Source organism: Puma concolor, chromosome A2 (genome assembly GCF_028749965.1).
Source record: "Puma concolor isolate L17-30 chromosome A2, mPumCon1.1.hap2, whole genome shotgun sequence".
NCBI lineage: Eukaryota > Metazoa > Chordata > Mammalia > Carnivora > Felidae > Puma > Puma concolor.
In genome coordinates, this window is record NC_141668.1 from 126,033,473 (window position 1) to 126,054,497 (window position 21,025).

Sequence of the window (21,025 nt, forward strand, 5' to 3'; positions counted from 1 at the left end):
AAGCTGATGTGCCTTACTTCCTACATAAAAATACTGAGGCTCAGAGAAATTGTGAATTTTGGTCAAGATCACCCAGGCTGAGAAGCCACATAAGCTAAGATGAAGGTTATCTCAGCACAGTTGGAGCAGTACCCTGGCACTAAGGGTTGTCTTGGTCAATGGAACTGGTGGGATTTCTATTATCCAGAGCCCAACACATGGCTTCTTCTCCTTGTGTCTCACAAAGATGGCACGTAGTCAATTCAACCTAGTGACACAGTCAGCAATGCTTGCTACTGCTGTAGGGTTGCTTAGAGAATTTCACAGAAGACTTTCTAGAGGTTTCACACCTTGAATTACCAGTCCATACAATAATGAAAACAATAACAATACTTAACATTTATACTACACTTACCACATGGACAAATACCGTACCAAGTACTTTAAAGCACCATCTGATTTAATTTTCTAAGTAACTAAGAGGGTAAGATAGAAACAGCATGGCAAAAAGACTTTATTCCTGAAGCCAAATACGCAATGGCATAGACAAGATGTTTATCGAATATGGCAGTTTATGGAATATGGAGCTCTCAATTGGTGGGCTTTGAAGAGTAGCCAGAGAAAGAGAAGGAAATAAAAATTTGAAATCAGATATATACTAATTAATGTAAATACATTCTCTAATTTAGTTTTCCCCAAAAGCCTATGTAATAGGTTCTGTTATACCCATATTACAAAAGTTTACTTTGAACAGCTTTTAAGTGATTATGGGATTTGAACCTGGTTTGTCTACCTGCAAAGCCCACAGTATTCCCCCTACAATGTATTAGTAGAGAAGGGAACAAATGGATTATATTGGATGTACCAGAAATCCTCTCTATTCAAATACTATGCTCTTAACATCTGACATGTTGTCACAGGAATTGAGAAGAAGGGTGCCAAGAGTCTATGAGGTTACAGAAGGGAAGACTTATGGTGGCACTATTGCCTAACAATGTCTTTGGGAGTAGATGGAGGGCTGTTATCACAGTAGAATTGGGATCAGGAGAAGCCCCTAAGTGAGAATCATTAAGATGATGATCCTTAAGAATGTGTCAAGCTCTAGAAATTATGATTCCTGGATCACAGCTGGAAAATTCACTTTATTCCTTCCTTTTCTTTATCTTTCTTCTTTTTAGAGTACAAAAAGATCACTACTTATTTTTTTCTTTTTATATTGAGATATAATTCACACAGCAAAAATTCACCCTTTAAAAATATCCAATTTAGTAGGTTTTGCATATTTATTATTTGCACAACCATCACCACTATCTAAGTTCATAATATTCCATGACCTCAAAAAGAAACCTGGTACTATTTAGGAGTCAGTCCCAATTCTCTCTTCCATTCATCCCCTGACAACAGCTAATCTACTTGCCATTTCTATGAAGTTGCCTGTGGTAGACATTTCATATAAATGAAATCATACAATATGTAGCCTTTTGTGTCTGGCTTCCATTGAGCATCATGTTTTCAAGGTTCTTTTATGTATCGTTGGGATTTATCAGTTTTTTACTTCTTTTTAAGGATGAATAATAGTCCATTGTATGGAAAGACCACATTTGGTTTATCCATTCATCAGCTAATGGTCATTTGGGTTGATTTCACTTTTGGCTGTTAACAGTAATACTGCTATGAACATTCATGTACAAGTTTTAAATGCTTTCTGATATATCTACATAGGGCTCAGTTTTAAAGTCAAACTTTTTAAGGGAAATACTGAAAATTGCCCTAAAAATCCCACAGGAAGTTACCACCTTAGAATCAATATGGTATCCAAATGTGCCAGTTTATCTCCAGCTCTTTCTTTGGCTATCAGCCACATGAAGTGGCTGGCTTGTGTTTGGTGGCTATATTGTAAAATCAACATGTCATCAAACACTAGAATCCCATTCAGTGTGGCAAGATGATCATATTTTAAGAAGTATATGACGAATGTGGTAAACTGAGCCCAGTGTCCTTTCAGATCCTTATCTCATAAGTACTTACGGATCAACTGCTTGGTAAAACTGTCTACACCACTTAAATTGTAATTCTTCTCTTTCCTTCAGGGATCATACACTGAATTCATGTAAAATAAATGCTCATACAATTCAAATCTCCTGCACATGGAAGACATCATTTCATTTCCTTTGGGAGCCTGAGTTACAGTACCTTTGGAAAGATTTTGTTGTTGTTGTTGTTGAGAAAAAAAAACCCTGGAATTTAGAGGACTTTCAGGCTTTATTCCAACTAAGTATTACTTTATGAAACCATAGAACTTTAAAACTGCAAGAGGTCTTAACTCTCTCTGTTCAAGGCTCTTCATTTCATAGGTAAGAAAACTGGAGTCTGGAATCATATTTAGTAGTGACACTGCTTAATGTCCCACAGTTGGCTGGTAACAGAGCTGGGACCAGAACCCAGGATGGCAGAAACTCAGCTCACTGTTTTTTCCACTAGACTGCAATCATTCCCATATTCACACAATTCAGAAAAAGTAGGTCATATCTTCTCAAGTTTTATATTATTCACAACCTTTATAACCCAGCATGGTGTTAGTGTTGTATTATTTCCCTCTCTCTCTCTCTCTCTCTCTCTCTCTCTCTCTCTCTCTCTGTGCTACAATCACCCCCAGGCTGGCAGGGAGTCCAAAATGTTAGTTAGCTAAGGGAAAGAGCTATTTTGTTTATAATTTATGGCTTTTCCTTTATACACAGAGCTTCTTCCAAACAGACTGGTATACTAACTCTTTCGGCTGAAGGATGGCACCCTGATTTTCTGCAGCTAAAACTTAGCACAAATTTTGTCAAACACACTAGTCAAATCAATTAGAAATATTCATGAAAATAAGAAAATGGGTTTCTGGGTGTTTCATGACCACTATTTAGTACCATTAATCCACATTCTCCTTATTTCTGTGGCAGTTGACAGGAATCCCCAGTCAGCAGAGTCTTTTTAAAGACAGGACTAATTTGTTTCCTGGTGAGAGGTGACAACCTGCCTCAATTTGCTTCAGATTTCTCAAAGATAATGACTTGTGTTTTCTTGTCCCAATTAACCACTGGCTGCTCCTGAGAAGACTGTGTCCATTCAGATAACTGAGTTTCTATTCACCCTGATAATCTCATGGTATAGACGCGGGAGTAAAATGCAGATCCGAAAAAGAATCATGGGCAGAATTACACACAGAAAGATTTGAAACATTCCCTTTTACAATCTTCTCATATCCCCATCATATTCAACTTATATCTACTTAATAAGTTAATAGTTGAAAATAATCAAAAGCGTGGCCTTTTCCACAGAATGATGAGACCCACTTAATAGCGTTAAGTCAGAAGTTCAAAGAGGGCCTGGCAGTATCATGTGTGATCCAGAGATATAAGACAATAAGGAACAACGAGGTCTGGGGTCGGTTTTGAGAGTACATGCCTCCCCACTCTAAGGGCACCCTGATTCACAGACAAACAAAAGAAAACTGTGATTTCAAGTCAAATTAGCCAACACTTTGTAACCTGTGGCTATAGCTGACATTTGAATACTGCTGATCCTTCCTACCACCCTTCTCTCCTGCCCACCCCCCATCTCATCCAATGGTGAGTCTGGGGGTAGGGGAAGAATTCCTGGCTCTGTGCCATACTTTCTCCTGGAAGTGTGAAATAAACACATATAGTGGGTTGATTATCCCATTCAATACGTTTCGTAGTGGTGCAAGTCTATCAAACCTGGAATTCAGCATTAGGGAGCCTGCCATTGCTATGTATCTAGCCACATTCCCTTCCATCAGCTCTATCATGATAAAGCTGACATTCAGCTGACATCTGCCTCAGCACCTTGACTTACCTCTCAGTGGCTTTCAACCTCAGTCAATAGATAAAAGTATTATTTAGTGAACTCCCTCAAATTCCAACATATAATAGAAAAGAGATTCCTTTACTGGACTCTGTTTTAGGAATACACTATCCATAATTAGCATAATAATGTTTTCAACCCATACTGCATTGCTGATTATGAATAAATTCAGACTGGGAGAAAAAAATTCAGAGAGATTCTGCAATAAGAACATTAAGTCAACATGATAGAATTCAACCTCGGGGCATGCTTTGCTCAGGGGTAGAAAGACACATAGGGCAGAAATAAGTTTTTAAAACTACAAAATTGCAGAGTGAGAACATTTCAGAGTTGGGAGGTACATATGGGTCAGTGTTTACAAAGTCATCCAAGTAGGCTGCCAGTACGTTAACATTACTTGAAAATGCCCCTTACAGGCCACTCAGACCACATGCTTCCACCTGATGGCTGCATACTTTCTGCACTGTCTCCCTAGGGCACATGTCCAGTCTGGTAGTGATCATTATCAATAATGGAAAAATCACGAGTTTCATCTTTTGCATGGTGTAAGTATTTGAACCTTTTTCTTTTTATTGAACATACAAAAAAATATCCTTTGCTCTAATGCTAACCACCCATCTATTCTGGTACTGCCTTTTGACGTCACATAGAGTGTGCTAGTTCTTCAAATATTTGAAAACACTGACCGTTCCTCTCATCCACCCTCCACAGGTCTTCTTCTTTGGCCTCACCACTCCCAGTTCCTTTAGCTGTACCTCCTACCATCACCCCAGCTGTCCTCCTCTAGGCTGATTTCAAATTTTTATTGTCAGTCTAGAAATAAAAACATAGTCCTTTCCCAGTATTTTCATCAGTATTACTGTAGTTTCCCCCCTCTCTTATTTTGGATACTCTATTAATTATAGATCTAATTTGCCTCAAAACAATGTAGAATATTGCCAACTCAGCAATGATCTTAGAGTCAACTAAAACTTTAAACACACAGCATAACCTAAAACTTCTCTCTCTCTTCCTGATTTTGGGGGCCAAGTATAAATCTTTACATTTGCTACTATTAAATTAGGCTTGTTACATTTGGTTCATATGATTATCTTATATGGTAATTTTGAATACTGATTCTGTCATTTTATCTATTCTCTAATAATTCATGTGATCAGGATATGATTGGTAACATCATGTGTCACTGATACGAAATTTCAGTAGCAGGGGGCTCCTGGGTGGCTCAATCAGTCAAGTGTCTGACTTTGGCTCAGGTCATGATCTCCTGGTTCACGAGTTTAAGCCCCACATCGGGCTCTGTGCTGACAGCTCAGAGACTGGAGCCTGCTTCAGATTCTGTGTCTCTCTCTTGCTCTCCGCCTCTCCCCTGTGTGTACAGTAGGATCTTTTTTTTCCACAAAAGTTTTATTTATTTTGAGAGAGAGAAAGAGATAGAGTAAGTGGGGAGGAGCAGAGAGAGAAGAGAGAGAAAGAGAGAGAGAGAAAGAGAGAGAGAGAGAGAGAATTCCAAACAGGCTCTGAGGTGTCTGTACAGAGCCCTATACAGGGTTCAATTCCATGAACTGTGAGATCATAACCTGAGCCAAAATCAAGAGTCTGACACTCAACCCACTGAGCCAACCTGGTACCCATAGCAGGATCTTTTTGTATGAGGATATCTATTAACAGATTTGCAGACAGATAGATACACAATTGGCCCTTGAACAACAGGAGTGAACTGCATGGGTCCATTTACAGATTTTTTTGACACAGTACAATCCAGTAAATGTATTTCCTCTTATTATTTTTTAATAGCATTTTCTTTTTTCTAGATTACTTTATTGTAAGAATACATTATATAATACCTACAACATACAAAATATGTATTAAATGACTGTTTATGTCATTGGTAAGGCTTTCTGTCAAGAGTAGGGTATTAGTAAAAAAAACAAAACAAAACACAAACCAGTAAGCTATTAGTAGTTAAGTTTTGGGGGAGTCAAACTTATATTTGGATTTTTGACTGCACAGAAGTTGGTAGCCCTAATCCTTGCATTGTTCAAGGGTCAAATATAGACTTAAACACACACACGCAGACACACACACACACACACACACACACACACACACACACCCCTAGATGTAATTCTGTAAAAGAATGTAAAAAAATATTTAATTGGATCTCTCTGAATGAGATTAACTTTTTTCCTAATATTTCTACAAATAATATGGATTATCACATACTTAAAAAAGTATTTAAAACATCCTATGCTGTGATAACTACTTTTCTTTCTAAATCCTCTTAGAAAATGTAAAATTTCCCATCAAGTTGGGGTCAAGATCATATATGTATAGTTAATGGAATGTGTCTTCTTTCCGTTAAAAAGAAAATCAAAATATTTGCCTCTCTATTGCCCACAGTTCCTGAAATATGGCCAAGATTGTTTCAGGGGCCTCCTTTCCGGGCATGTTCTCATTTCATCTTTTCACTGGTTTTTCCCTAAACACGCTGGGAACTTTTATGCCTTTGGCTACTAGATAAAATTTTTTTTGCCTGATATTACCTTTATATTTTGTAACCTGGTGAGCTCTTATTCATTTCTTAGTTCCCAGTTCAATTATCACTTTTATCCCCTCAGTGAATCTCCTCTTCATTCCTTCCTTTCTGTTCCTTCTATACTTTCAACAAAGCTCTATCTCTTTGCTTATGAGTATCTACTCTTAGACTGTGAGCTCTTAGGTTTGTAGCCAGGTATTCCCCGGAGAACTTACTAAAAATGGAAATCCCTGGGTTGCACCTTTGGAGATTTTTGTTCATCAGAGCAGGGGAGAGTTCAAGAATGTGCATTTATTTAAAAAAAACCAATAGGCAATTCTGATGCTTTTGGCCTGTTGCCCGTGGTGTCACAGAGGGAGGGTGACAAGTATGTGATTTGTAGCTTTTCACTGTTCTCTCATATTTGGACTATATCAGATTGTCTTCTCATCAACTATACTGGTCTGTATAATTTAATTTTTCTTTGCCTCACCCATTAAGAAGCACTAGTGCCAACAGCATTGTGACCAGCTATTTTATTTGTATTGTAGACAAAGCCAACAGAGACAGATATATGTCACAAGACATGTGGGTAAGCCTTATGAAAATAGATATGAAAGAGAAGGCACTTCTGATTAGACCCTGTCGATCTTCCTCTTGGAAAAATTGAAGCTTGACTTACATTTATAAGCAGTTCTACTTCTGAAGAGACAGAAGGGGGGAGTTAATATGGCAATAGGTGACATGTTTTCTAGTATGGGCAGCTTTCAAAGTGGATATTGTTAATCTTCATTTAATAACATGTCTTGCACTTTTGCACAGTGATTATCGAACTGCTAGAAGACCATGTAAAAAGCCACTGTTGCTCTAAGTGTTCTGCTTACATTTCTTCTTCCATAGCTAGTAACCTACTTCTGGCTCTTCAAATGGCTGCATAAAAGAGACAACCATTTTAACCTTTTAGAAATGAATCTTGCTAGAGTAAATCAGAGAGAAATGATGGAAATGTTAATTAACTTGCCTTCATCCTGGTCAGATTCCGTATTTAACCTAAAAGCCTACAGTCTTTTGGGAGGTTTTCTTAGATTTGATTGCCTATGACAGCCAGAGAAATTCAATTATGGTTTGGTGGCATTACTCCTTTGGGACAGCAAAACCCCCTCCTGCCTCTGGTACAGAAAACAAACGCCAAGAAACGAAGGTGAGAATCACTCATGAATTTTTCTGACACATCTCTTTTCTGGTTCAGGGTTTGTAATAGACCAAACTTTCCTTTTTGGAATTGGGAACAAATGCTGGCTTCCCCCATGGGACCATCTCTAAAATAAAAGGAGATGGATGATTTAACACACACACATACACACACACACCCCTCTGCTTCTGGGAGAGCTTGTCCATATAAAACCAACCAGTCTTCATGACAAACCACAGGAAGTTCTGATATTTAGGAACAGAAGATAAAAGTGCTTGATTTTACTTTCCTTTTAATTTACTACACAATTAGCCATTTAAAATCCATTTCAGCTTTGGAAATTATAAAAAAGAAAACATACCACAGCTGAAAACAAACCACATTGATCTTTAAACATTTTATGAACTGAAAAGCTCAACATAAACCATTTCTTTCCTTCAGCGGGAAACAGCTCTATGGCAAGATATAAGATGACAGATGTAACCTAAAAAGATACGCACAAGAAAGAGACGGACTTTTATTTATGTATTTGAAAAATATATAACTTTAATAATGCTGGGGATGGGTTCAGTAGTGGTAGCAGAGGTAGGCCAGAGATCTATGCTTTTTAATATCAACTTCCTCTCGAGTAAGAATTTTATCACATTAATAGCTAAATCATACTGATTGTAAAAGAGCTGAAATGAGGCAATTAGTACGGCCTATGACAGCCATGAAGAATGAAACATGTGAGGTTTTCAGTGCAAGCCAGATGGATATCTTCAATATTCTTCTTATTATCTGCTTGTGGTAATAAGTTCAATTAAACTGAATCAGAACAACACAAGTCTCTTTGAATTGCCGGAAAAGAAATTAATTATGTGCTTCACATTTAATGAAGCCAAAGAGTCATATTCTGTTTGCCTTTATTGTTTGTTTGTTTTATTTATTTTGATTGCTGAGTATTTATTAGGAACTAAACCATTTATTTCATTCTACAGTAGAGATTTTTCTTTAAAAGACAATTTTGGATTAAAAAGGTTAAATATCATTAGCAATAAGGTTTTTATCTATTCTGTAATATCAGGAGGAGAGATAGAAATTTGGATCCACTATCTGAATGATTTTGACTGTGATATCTTACCATGCACAAGAATTCTGACCTGGCGTTTCCTTTTAATTTGAGATATTATACATAGATGACTAACAAAAACAAATCAGCAGTACTCATATTCCCATTTCTAGAATCAGCAGTCTCTAACATTTTTTACAGCCTTTTCCCCTCTGAATATACATGAAAATTTTACCCAAGTAAAATATTGCCAATATAGCTTAAGTCCTTTCATATAACCTCTCTCCAGATCCCTTCTCTCACAAATACCATGAGTTAATTTTTATCCTGAACATGTATTTTTATGTTTAAATATTATATGGTATGATTTCCTATTACTAATTTTATATTAAAGCATATTACATGCATTATATGAAATAATACCACATGTATTATTCTTTAATTTGTTTGTGTATTTTTCCCTTGTCATTACAAACAATGTAATGAACATCTTTGCAAGTGTACCTCAGAACATGTATAATTTCCTCTAGAGCAGATACCCAGAAATGGAATTCCCAAGCCACGGAGATTGCACTTTTCAATGTTATCTTCTCTCTATGGTGTCTCTTCTAGTTTACATTCCTACTTATAGTGAGTGTATGAGTACTGTCCACACTCTCATGAACAAAAGATTTTCTTGATGTTTATCTTTTGCCAATTTCATACGTAAAAAATCCTATCACACTTGTGCTTACATTTGCGTTTTTCTTATTAGCAATCTAGTAAGATTGAAATTTTATTCAAAGTCTTGGCCTGCAGTGTGTCTTTTATATCAAAAGCAAGAATGTGAAGCCTGCCTAGGCATAGATGCCTTCCTATGAAAGGGCAGAGTTGGCATAGGAACACAAGAGTTAGGGGATTACTTCCTAGGATGAAGAAGACCAAAGATAAATGATGGCAGGATGCAGTCAGAGTAGACTGTCTCGGTATGCAATCTTAATAAAATTAAATCTTAGCATTATAAAACGTGAGAAGATCTTTTACAGAAAGAATTGGGCAAAAGGGGAATCATTCTATCCATTAATATTGCTAAAGGCACACTATTTGCTACGTCCATGTGGCCCTCATTAGGGCTCACAGGAATGTCAGGGGAAATATTACACTGTTTCATCAAGATCTTGGCTTCATGTCTTGGTATAAAGAGTTCCAGGTTATGTCATGCTCTGTGAACACAGGAGGAACAAGAGGCACACTTATCTAACTTTTCTTTAGGATTCTCCTATCTTACTTAACTGTTGCCAACTCCACTGTGGCAGGTCTCCATATCTAACAGGATCTAGTATTGAAATACTCTGGCCATTGTCCTTCTACCAGGGGACCTAACATAATTAGCATTTAGCACTTCTAACAACAAACTTTTCCTACTCTGGGTGCCTTGGGTCAAAATTCGTGTTAATCCTATTAGAAAGACCCTTAATTATTGCCTAGAAATAATTGGTTCCAGTGGAAGACACTTAATTAGGTTGAAATGTATTCTGTTATAAGGGCCCAATGTTAAAAGCTTTTGTTGTGGGTTAGCAGCCAAATGTCATTGCTGGTTACTGATTTCTGACTGATCCCCAGTCAAATATGGATAAAGCCTTGAATAATTTTACATAGAAGATGTGGGCTGTTTCAAACTCATTTTCAAAAAAGGTTCCAAGTGAAAAGACTCTACATTATTGTGTCAGTCATGGTATGCATGGATAGGTTGATATTTCTCAATGTCGTACAGTTAAAAACAGATGTATTTTACATGGAATATTGTAGAAATGCTGTAGAAACTCATTGGTGTTGGTAAGAATTTCCTTTCTGTTATATGTATGTGTTTGATAACATCTTTTCTTCTAAATGTAAATAAATTCTTGACGGGTTGGACATTGAGCATTCTGGCAATGAAAGCATCAACTAAATGTTCATTAAGCCACAGGAGCGTCTTCCCTTTGCAGGAATGGAAAATGAGAATTTTCTTGTTACAAGTATTTGAGGTCTTTTTTTTTTTTTTTTAATTTTCTAACATTTATTTCTTTTTGTGAGATAGAGACAGAGCACCAGCCGGGGAGGGGAAGAAAGAGAGGGAGACAGAATCTGAAGCAGGCTTCAGGCTCTAAGCTGTGAGTACAGAGCCCAACCCGGGGCTCGAACCCACAAAGTATGAGATCATGACCTGAGGTAAAACCCTATGCTTACATGACTGAGCCACCCAGATGCCCCCAAGTATTTGAGGTCTTAGTTAAATTCTACTGAGAATCTTTTTTCTATCAAAGATAGTTAAAGTTCAATTTTTTTTTTATTATGAAAGTAATTCTGTGCACTGAATTGAAAAAAAATGTAATCTGGAAAACAAAAATAAGTCTTTTTATTTATTTTTAATTTTTAAAAATTATTTTATTTCTTGATCTATTAAGAAATATTTTAAAATTCAGATGAAAACAGGGTAAAACGTGTATAGAGGGCAACTTAAAAAGAAAAAAACAAATTATTAGTAAAAGAACAACCTGCAGCCAGAGACATGGGTAAACTAAATGTGAAACAGTTCAAATGATTTAGGCTGGTGACAGTGAAAAGTTCAGGAAGAGATAAGTATCTTGATAAACCCCAGTTGACACATTTTGTGCTTTAGGACTCTCCCTGGCCTAATTGTCTGGTTCCATCAGCGTGAGGCCTTCTCATTCCTTGAGAATCAGATCGAATACATTGTTCTAGTGTCTTCCAAGGGTTTTTTTTTCTCCTCTCTCTCAATCAATGATCCAATTGCCTCTCTGGATTTTTAACTTATATCCAAGTACTAGGTCAACCCTTTTGATACTGGGGTAAGGTTAAGGTCTTGTAAAAGAACTAACCCCACCAATTTTAGCTTGTAATCAGACTCAAGGGGATGTCAAAATTCCCAGTACTGCATAACCTGGCAAGGCTATACCTCAGACCAAGTATTGAAGGTCTGTCTAGGGAAATAAAAAACTCATAAAAGAAAGGATCAGTAAGTTTTTTTTTCTCTGGAAAGGGCAAATAACAAATATTTTAGGTTTTGCTGGTTAAGAGGCAAAATTGAGAAAATTATGTAGGCAGTTATATATTATATGGTTTTCGTCATGATTGTTGAATTCTGCAGTTGTATAAAAATAACCACAGTCAATATGTAAACAAATGACATGGCTGTCTTCCACTGAAACCTTATTTACAGACTCTGAAATATGAATTTCATAACATTTTCACATGTCTGAAATTGTTATTATTCTTTTGAATTTTTTTCATCCAGTGAAACATATAGAAACCATTCTTAGCTCCTGGGCTGTACAAAAACAGATAGCTGGCTTTGGCCCATGGGCCATCATTTGCCAACCCCTGAAAATATAGCATATATATCAAGATCAAGTAGGGTGCTTATTAAAAATGTTTTTTTTGGGGCGCCTGGGTGGCGCAGTCGGTTAAGCGTCCGACTTCAGCCAGGTCACGATCTCGCGGTCTGTGAGTTCGAGCCCCGCGTCGGGCTCTGGGCTGACGGCTCAGAGCCTGGAGCCTGTTTCCGATTCTGTGTCTCCCTCTCTGTCTGCCCCTTGCCCGTTCATGCTCTGTCTCTCTCTGTCCCAAAAATAAATAAACGTTGAAAAAAAATATAAAAAAAAATAAAAATAAAAAAAATAAAAATGTTTTTTTTTCTTTATCCCTAAAGACTTAGATTTATTAGGTTAGGGCACTGGAAATCTATATTTCTGCTAACATTCTAATGAACTTTCACTTGCGATGCGGCATGTGCAAAGTTCTTTGATGTAGGACAGAGCTTCTCAAAGTATAGTCTGGAATCACCAGCCGTAGACTTACTCAAGGTCATTTTGGTTGTGGTTCAGCAAGATAACTATGATAATAACATCCACAGCTTAAAGCCTTGCACTTCATTTTCATGCCTGGAGGTTGCCAATAGGAGCTAGGGTTGCTATAACCATAGTTATCTTGTTGAACTACATTGAAGACAAATACGCTAAGTTGCCCTTCTTTAGGAGTGCTACTTAAAAATATCTCTCATATGAAACCTGTACAGCAAAGACACTGTATCATGCGAAACGGCATGCCTTTTACTCTGCTACAGAGATAAAAATGAATTAGTAAGTACAATATTGCATGCAAATGCAGCCTGCCCTCTGTATAGTTTTTAATGATGTCGACAATTGCTAAAGCTCCTCTTGGTTGAAAGGTCAAATATTATGCTTTCTGGTAGGATTCAGGGGTCTGACATGAGAACTGTTCTTGTTTAAAATTAAACAGCAAACCAAATCCCAAATATACTATAACTAGCTTAAAAAATAATATCAGTAAAATTTAGAAATTCAGATGATGGGATGATAATCAAGAGCCCCCTGGGCACCTGTCAGAATTCTGCAGTTTGGAAGCCTGCTCATGCATAATCTGAATATTTATCCATTTTATGGTTGCCAGCCAGAGATTTATTTTAAACCTCCTGTACCTGCTGTAGTGGATTTATCCCTTCCTTCTCCCCCACCCGCTTACTTACTGACCCTGTGTTTGACACTATCTCCTGCCTCCCTTGAAAACACAGTGGTGGGGGTGAGGAGAAAGAGAATTGGATTTTAAAAGCATTGTTAATGACAGAATTATTATAAAAAGGTTAGGGAAGATGTGTTCTGATGTCTGACCTTCACGGTGTTTTAATCCTACGTATGAGGAGATCAAAACGAATACAAGCACATTTTAAGGTTAGAGAACACCTTCTCTGATAAATTAGTCCCTTTGTAGACCTCAAAATTGAATTAAAATACAGTGCTCAGTCATATTTCAGGCTAAACTGTTACATTTACATTAAAGGTACAGGGCTGAAGCATTATGATGTGCGATTCAGTACTTGGCACAGTTCACATGGAGTTCAGAATGGTTTTCTCTGCCTTTATCGTGCTTTATGGGGCAGATTTCTAAATTGCATTTCTCGGTTTATGTTAATGTCCTTCACAGCGACCTGGTGGTCTGGATGCCCCTATGCACACACATGTACTTCCCATTAATGCTAATGGGAGTCAGAACCAAGCAACGGGAGATAAATGTTCTCTCAAATACCTTCTGACCTTACCTAAAGTAACAGGATTGCTAACTTCTGTGAACATATGGACCAGATAAAACTCATATTTCTTTTTTCCCCCTTCTCACCTATAAGAATAATAAAAGAAGCAGAGAACCTCTGCAGAAAAACCGACTGCAATGGAGCACCACCAGCCAAGCCCAGAAAGAGCTTGGCTTTTAAACAAATGAACTCCCCCTGGCAGGGAGCCAATGACCCAGGGCTCATACCTACAGATCTTGGCCTTCCACTTTCACAGGCTACCAGGCTCTTCCTGCCACAGTCTTTTTCGTTCCCCCCTATATCAGGACATTTTAGTTTTTAAGTGTTCCATGTGCCTCAGCAAAACAGGTATTGATCCTGTCATATGTCCCTCTAAATCCTTTCCATAAGTCTGCTAAAACTATCCTGTAAAATGCCAATGTACCATCTTTCCCAATCTTCATATCCCATCTTTATGATTTTGTGTATTGCCTCATAATAATAACACATACTTAACATTTTTCTTTATACTGGCTCACTTCTTTACTTAAATACATTTTATTTTTTTTAAGTTTTTATTTATTTTGAGATAGAGAGAGAGAGCAGGAGCAGGGGAGGGGCAGAGAGAGGAAGAGAGAGAGAATTCCAAGCAGGCTCTGCACTGTCAGCACAGAGCCCAATGCAGGGTTCGAACTCATGAACCGTGAGATCATGATCTGAGCCAAAATCAAGAGTCAGATGCTTAACCGACTGAGCCACCCAGGCATCCCTTTACTTAAACATATTTTAAAAGGAGGTTTGTTTTTTTGTTTTAATCATTGCCATGAACGGAAAACTAGTATTTTCCTAATACACATTGTAAGAAACAAATTATTGAAAAAAAACAAAAAACAAAAAACAGTGAAAGTATGAAGTCTAAAACTGTCTCTTACACTATACTTGGGAAATCACCATTTGCATTTAATGAGAAGTCTAGAAATAAAGTATTTAATCTCTTAAAAAAGGTGGATGTTCCTACCTCAGCAACATTTATATCCATCCCAAACATGGGGTGGATATGGCATATTTCATAACTGGTTTATTGGCAAGTTTTGTGCTGTGATTTGGCACAAGCATCAGAGAACCATCTGGATGGTTGGGGATGGAGTGTCCTGGGACTGGTTGTATGGCTGGAATATGAACTCTAATGGGAAATACAGGACACTCCTTTCTGTCCACCATCTTGAAAGCCAAGGAAATCAAGGCTTATCAAACACAGGACATAACTTGTAACTACATATAAAAACATCCAAAAACAGCAATATAGAACAGCAAAAAGTGGTTTCTAGCCTTAGGTGTTTATAATCTTTCACATTCTCAGGCATGTTTTTGATGGCAGGTTCAGCAGTTCTCTTTGCTAATTACTCTAATGGGCTGGTGGTGGCAACTTCAAAAATGTTCATTTCAACAAGATTCAGAATGTATGTGCAGCCATTTTATTCAAATATAAGCTACAACAACAAAACAACTACTAATATTTCCTGAGTGCCAAACATTATGTTAAGCACTTAACATGGATTATCACAGTCATCAAAACAACTCTAAGAAGTCGGCACTGCTATTATCCCAACACAGGTTAATTATGTAGTCCAAGGTCACAGAGCTAGTAAGTGAGAAAAATGAGATTCAAAGCCAGATCTCTCTGCCTGTAAGCCCAGTCTCTTAATCACTACCTAAGACTACTGCCTAGTACTCTCTTGTATCTCTATAACTAACAAATAATCTATAATTAGGTCCCAGCTCTGCCATTAACCAGCTCTGAAACCTTGGGATTCCTCTTGGTCCTAGCTGACCACTGTTTCCTTCTGCAGCTGAGAAAGCCATAAATTAGCAAAGACCTCTAGCTGGAATTTTGATTTACAAATATTATCTAACCTCTTTTTCTCTTTGCCCTGTGAAATCAAGTGCACAGATAGTCTATGCCCATGCTATTGATCTGAGTGATTAATTTACAGACTGAAATAGTGGAGTTAATCTAAATACAGATTTACTTCTGACTCTTGGTCTTCCAGTTTTTCTGTGTGCATAGATAAGTATGTTTTGAATAAAAAGCCTTCTCTAAATGGTAGTATCTTTCCAATTTCCAATGACCCCAAAATAGGCAATTGGATAGTTGTTATCTTTCTTCTTTAAATTACAATTGAGATAGAGAGATATTTTTATTTTTCTTAGGCTATCTTACTTCACAGAAGGAGCAACAAAGAAGAAGAAGGAAATAATATGATGTGACCCATCTATATCTATTATACAAAAAAATCTATTTTATAAAAATCTATTATAGAAAAAGAAAACAGAATTAAAAATATTTCCTAGTACAGGAGTCCTGGATTAACACCCCTCTTCCACTACTAGTGACCTTGAGAAAGTCACCAACCTGAGCCTTATCTTCCCCAGTCAGATCATCCATTGCCAAGATCCTTTCAACTCAAAAATTCTATGACTCTATAAGCCAGGAAATAATAGAAATGCAAATAAAATGTAAATTAAAATCTCATACTTTGCAATTTAGTACTTTCAGCGCATCCCATCAATCGGGTGATAGAATAGACTCATATCATGTGCTGTGCTAAGGGCATAAAGGAATTTGTGTCATATACTACAAAGCACCCAGACTAAGGTTATGTGGAAAATTTTATTTCCTCAAAACTGAGAGGGTTGGCAGGGTGACTAAAAAAGCACAGAGGTGATCAAAGCCCTTTATTGGTATAATAATCCATATCCATATCTCTGAATAACCAGAGTAGCTCTTTTAAAAATAGCCAATGTCATTGTTTAAACAATGTTGGCTAAAAATAGTATTTGAGTCATGGGTTTTTAATTTGTTAGCACAGTGTTCCTAGACATGAATTTCAAATCTACAGAGACTTGAAAGAAATTTAATTAAAGGATTGAAGATAACATTAGTTACAATAGTATAATGGATACAATGGCTGTAATTCTCAAAATTGTATTGGATGATGCTGAAATAAGATAGCCTTTCAATCATATTCATTACCAACAGTTCTCTAAGAATCATTAATCATATCATGTTTGGCATGATGTATTAATTTAGCAACACAGTAATATCTGTACATATTAAAATGAATGATGCCACTTCTATAGATAGCAATATTAGAGTCTGGCTCCCTAGACCACTCAGCCATCCTGACACCCAAGATGGCAATACTAGAAATGAAAACATGTATATCAATGTATGTGTTCTCTGGGTTAGTCATTACCTTTTACTACCAAGTTTCCAGTACTGCTAGCAGTTCCAAAATGGTTAGTGGCTACACAGGTATAACTTCCAGCATCTGACTTAGTCACATTGACAATTCTGAGGCTTCCATCTTCAGAAATGGTAATTCTGAAATTAAAACAAACCAAAAATGGTAAGTTTAACTCATATGACTAACTGAAAATTATTTCCGTCATCTTTCAAACTCTAACTCATGGCTATATCACTTGATAGCCTCATCTTTATTTAGGGTATTTATCTATAGACACATAAATATAATTAAGATATATGACTTATTTAGTACTTTTAACACTTATCTTGGTAAAACGATCCCAACATTCTGTTGGAATAAATTAGAAACATTAGATAGGTTGTAACCATTCTCTGTCTTCGGCATCTCTAACCACATTATGCATAGGGAAGGCTTATTGTAGATCACCATTAGTCTTTATTTATTTATTTTTTTAAGTTTTGAGACATAGAGACAGTGTGAGTTGGGAAAGGGCAGAGAGAAAGGGAGACAGAGAATCCCAAGCAGGCTCCATGCTGTTAGCACAGAGACCGATGCGGGGCTTCAACCTACAAAACCATAAGATCATGACCTGAGCTGAAATCAAGAGTCGGACGCTTAACCAACTGAGCCACCCAGGCACCCTTCATGTTAGTCTTTAAACAGCTGAGGTATAAGAAAAAAAAATCTCTTGATTGGCCATTTCATTTTCATTGAAAATGTTTTCTTCTAAGGGTGCCTGGGTTGCTCAATTGGTTAAGCGTCAGACTCTTGATTTCTGCTCAGGTCATGATCTTGTGATTTGTGAGACTGAGCCCCACATCAGGCTCTGCACTAGCCCAGAGTCTACTTGGGATTTTCTCTCTCTCTCTCTCTCTCTCTCTCTCTCTCTCTCTCTCTCCCTCTCTCTCTCCCTCTCTCTCCCCTCTCCTGCTAGCGTGCATGCATGCACTCTCTCTCTCAAAATAAACTTAAGGGGCGCCTGGGGTAGCTCAGTGGGTTAAGTGTCTGACTTCAGCTCAGGTCATGCTCTCACAGCTTGTGGTTTTGAGCCCTGTGTCAGGCTCTGTGCTGACAGCTCAGAGCCTGGAGCCTGCTTCAGATTCTGTGTCTCCCTCTCTCTCTCTCTGGCCCTCCCCTACTCATGCTCTGTCCCCTCTGCTTCAAAAATTAATAAACATCAAATTAATTAATTAATTAATTAACTTAAAAATGTTTTCTTCTAGATGAGTGGCTTAAATTTAAATGAGCTATTATTAAGCATATTTGCTGAAATATGTCAGGCAATACATTTTTAATGAAATGCAAGAACTGAATTAAAAATAAATTAAAATATCCCACAAGATGGTATGACAATGGCAGAATAGCAAATGGGGATGGCACATCTCAGGGCCCACAATTTGTGACAAATGTCTACCACCTGAGAAGGAAACACATTCACTGAGAGACACAAGACTGGAACAGGAAAGATTGTAGAGAACCCTGTTTTCAACAGAACTAAGCAGCAGAGGAAGGTGCAGACATGAACAGGACACGTAGCCTGGCTGGGACACCAGTCAGAGAACTAAAAAAAATGTACACAGGTGGCCCATTCAAGGTAAATGTCTGCTGAACCTCCAGTTTATCCTTCAAATTCACCCATTTCTATCTCTTCTGCTTCCCCCTTCTCATCTACTCTATCAAAACAGCCTCTTATATGATTTGCTATTTTTACTCTTGCCCCTCAGATGTATTATTATTCTTCAGTCAGTGATCAGGTGATCTTTTAAAATATAGATCAGATTACATCTTCTCTCAGGCTTAAAGATCCTTCCTTGCACCCCAGTGCACTCAGAATAAATTCTGTTCTATAACCCAGGAGGATCTGGCCTTTGCCTTTCTCTTGCCTACTTGATTTCATTCCAATCTTTCTATCCTTCAATGAACTATAGGCACACTGGCCTTCTGAAAGTCCCTAGAGCGCCTGGGACCCTTTCCCACCTCAGGGCCTTTCTATCTGCTGCTCTGCCTACGTTTACACCAGGACATAGCTACCACCTTCACACCCTCTCATGACCTCAACTCAGAGGCAGCTCTTTTCTTACAGACTCATATCTCTAAAGTGGATTTGTTTTATTTTGTTATTCTCTTTTCTTGCAGCCACTTTTTTTCTTCATCTCAAACACAATCTAGAAGTCTTGCTTACTTGTTAGCTGTCTTACCATATGGCACATGAGCTTCTCTGTGGGCAAAGACTGTGTTTATCTTATGACTTAACCTCTAGGAACTAGTGCCTAGGATAACCTGCAGTAGATGCCTTGTAAGTATCTGCTAAGTGACTGAGTGAATAAGTAAATAAATAAATATCCTAGGGAAAAAAAATCAGTAATATGTTATAAGAATTCAGAGTGGCTAAACCACTGTGCACTTGTGCTAGCCCTAATAGAGTTCTTTACAAATATTTGAAACAAGGGGTCTAGATTGGTCACAGCTTCACTTAATAGAATTTTTGGTTAGTCATTTTAAAACCACAGGTGAAGATTAAAATATACTGGTTTGAAAATGCTCTATATACTTTTCATGAAGGCCCTTAGGGATGGAGCAGCTACAGATTTCCTGATGACTCTCAGGCTGATAAGAAGGTATGAAGGCAGACGCACCCTATATAGGATGTTGGAATCAGAAGGATGGGTGTTCTAATTCCAGTGCTGTCAGCTCTACCTGTGTGATCAGAGGCAAGAATTAGGTAAGATAAGGTCAGTGGGATTTCTAGCACATTTCCTGGTATGTACTAGGCAGTCATTTTGTTGCTGTTATTCTTTCGTCTTTAAAACTGTCCTCCTACTTAGTTTTTTGTGCATATGGGAAAAAATGGGACATTCTCTGAACATACTTTTCCTTAATATAGTAATTAAGTCAGCCTGCTTTTTGCACTCCAACTACTATATCTGACAAACTGAGGTCAATACACAAATGAACTGAGTCCTCCCAAATCAATATATAAGAGGCAGACAAGGAGGCCCTTTATTCATTCACACCATAATACGCACATAACAGTTGCTCAATAAAGACCATATGATAACCCATTAGCCCAAGAGCAGATGTACTGATAAAAATAGAGTGGTGATTAAATCCTAATTCCCTCAATAATCACAAAAATAGCTTTAAATGAGTTAATCATACTCCTATTTATAAAACGATTCTCTGGAAATTGTGAAATGCCAACATAGAACATCTCAGTAAGGAAGGTGACATTTGTGTTTTGGATATGGAGTCATCTTCCATGAGGTAACATACATCTGGAGCATATTAAACACTAAGGGGTGAGGTGACTCTTTCAAAGCACAAAGGCCTGTTAATAATTTTACCATTTCAAGTGGTAGTTTCCAAAAACCTAAAACCACTGCCTGTATAATAGTGTTTAATGCCAACAGGATATGAATAAGAAAACAAGTAAAGAGTTTGTCATCAGATCACCTGGTCTTAGCCTTGACTCTGATTCTTGCTAAGTATGTGACCTGACCCAATTACTTATGTCCAAGCTAAGGTTTCTTAGCCTTGGCACTAGTGACATTTTAGACCACATAATTCTTTGTCCTGGAAGGATATTTAGCACTATCTTTATCCCATACACACTGCATTCTAGTCGTTCTGCCTCTCTTCCCAAGTTGTGACAATCGAAGATATCTCCAAATATGGGTAAATGTTCCGTGGGGGCAAAAATCATCCCCAATAGAGAGCTACTGGTCTACATCAGTTTTTCTTCTTCTTCTTCTTCTTCTTTTTTTAATGTTTATTTTTGAGAGAGACAGAGACAGAATGCGAGTGGGTTAGGGGCAGAGAGAGAGGGAGACACAAAATCCGAAGCAGACTCCAGGCTCTGAACTGTCAGAACATAGCCTGAGGTGGGGCTCGAACTCATGAGATGTGAGATCGTGACCTGAGCCGAAGTCAGAGGCTCAACCAACTGAGCCACCCAGGCACCCTAGTTTTTCTTCTTTTAATGTCACTGGTTACTATGATGATTATCTTCTACAATGAGATACGTGAAAGGTTCTACTAATTGTAAAGTGCTGTATAAATGTTTTTCCCATTTCCCACTGTC

General features: G+C 37.6%; 1 protein-coding gene across 8 annotated transcripts in view; it reads right to left on the bottom strand.

Annotated features, from left to right (window-relative positions):
- Positions 1–21,025, bottom strand: part of CNTN4 (contactin 4) — a 903,676-nt gene that overhangs the window by 51,028 nt on the left and 831,623 nt on the right. For all 8 annotated transcript variants that reach the window (XM_086697570.1, XM_086697562.1, XM_086697563.1 and 5 more), the window contains one exon: positions 16,933–17,060. In XM_086697570.1, the coding sequence (XP_086553696.1) occupies positions 16,933–17,060 (128 nt within the window). The remainder of the gene's footprint in view (positions 1–16,932; positions 17,061–21,025) is intronic.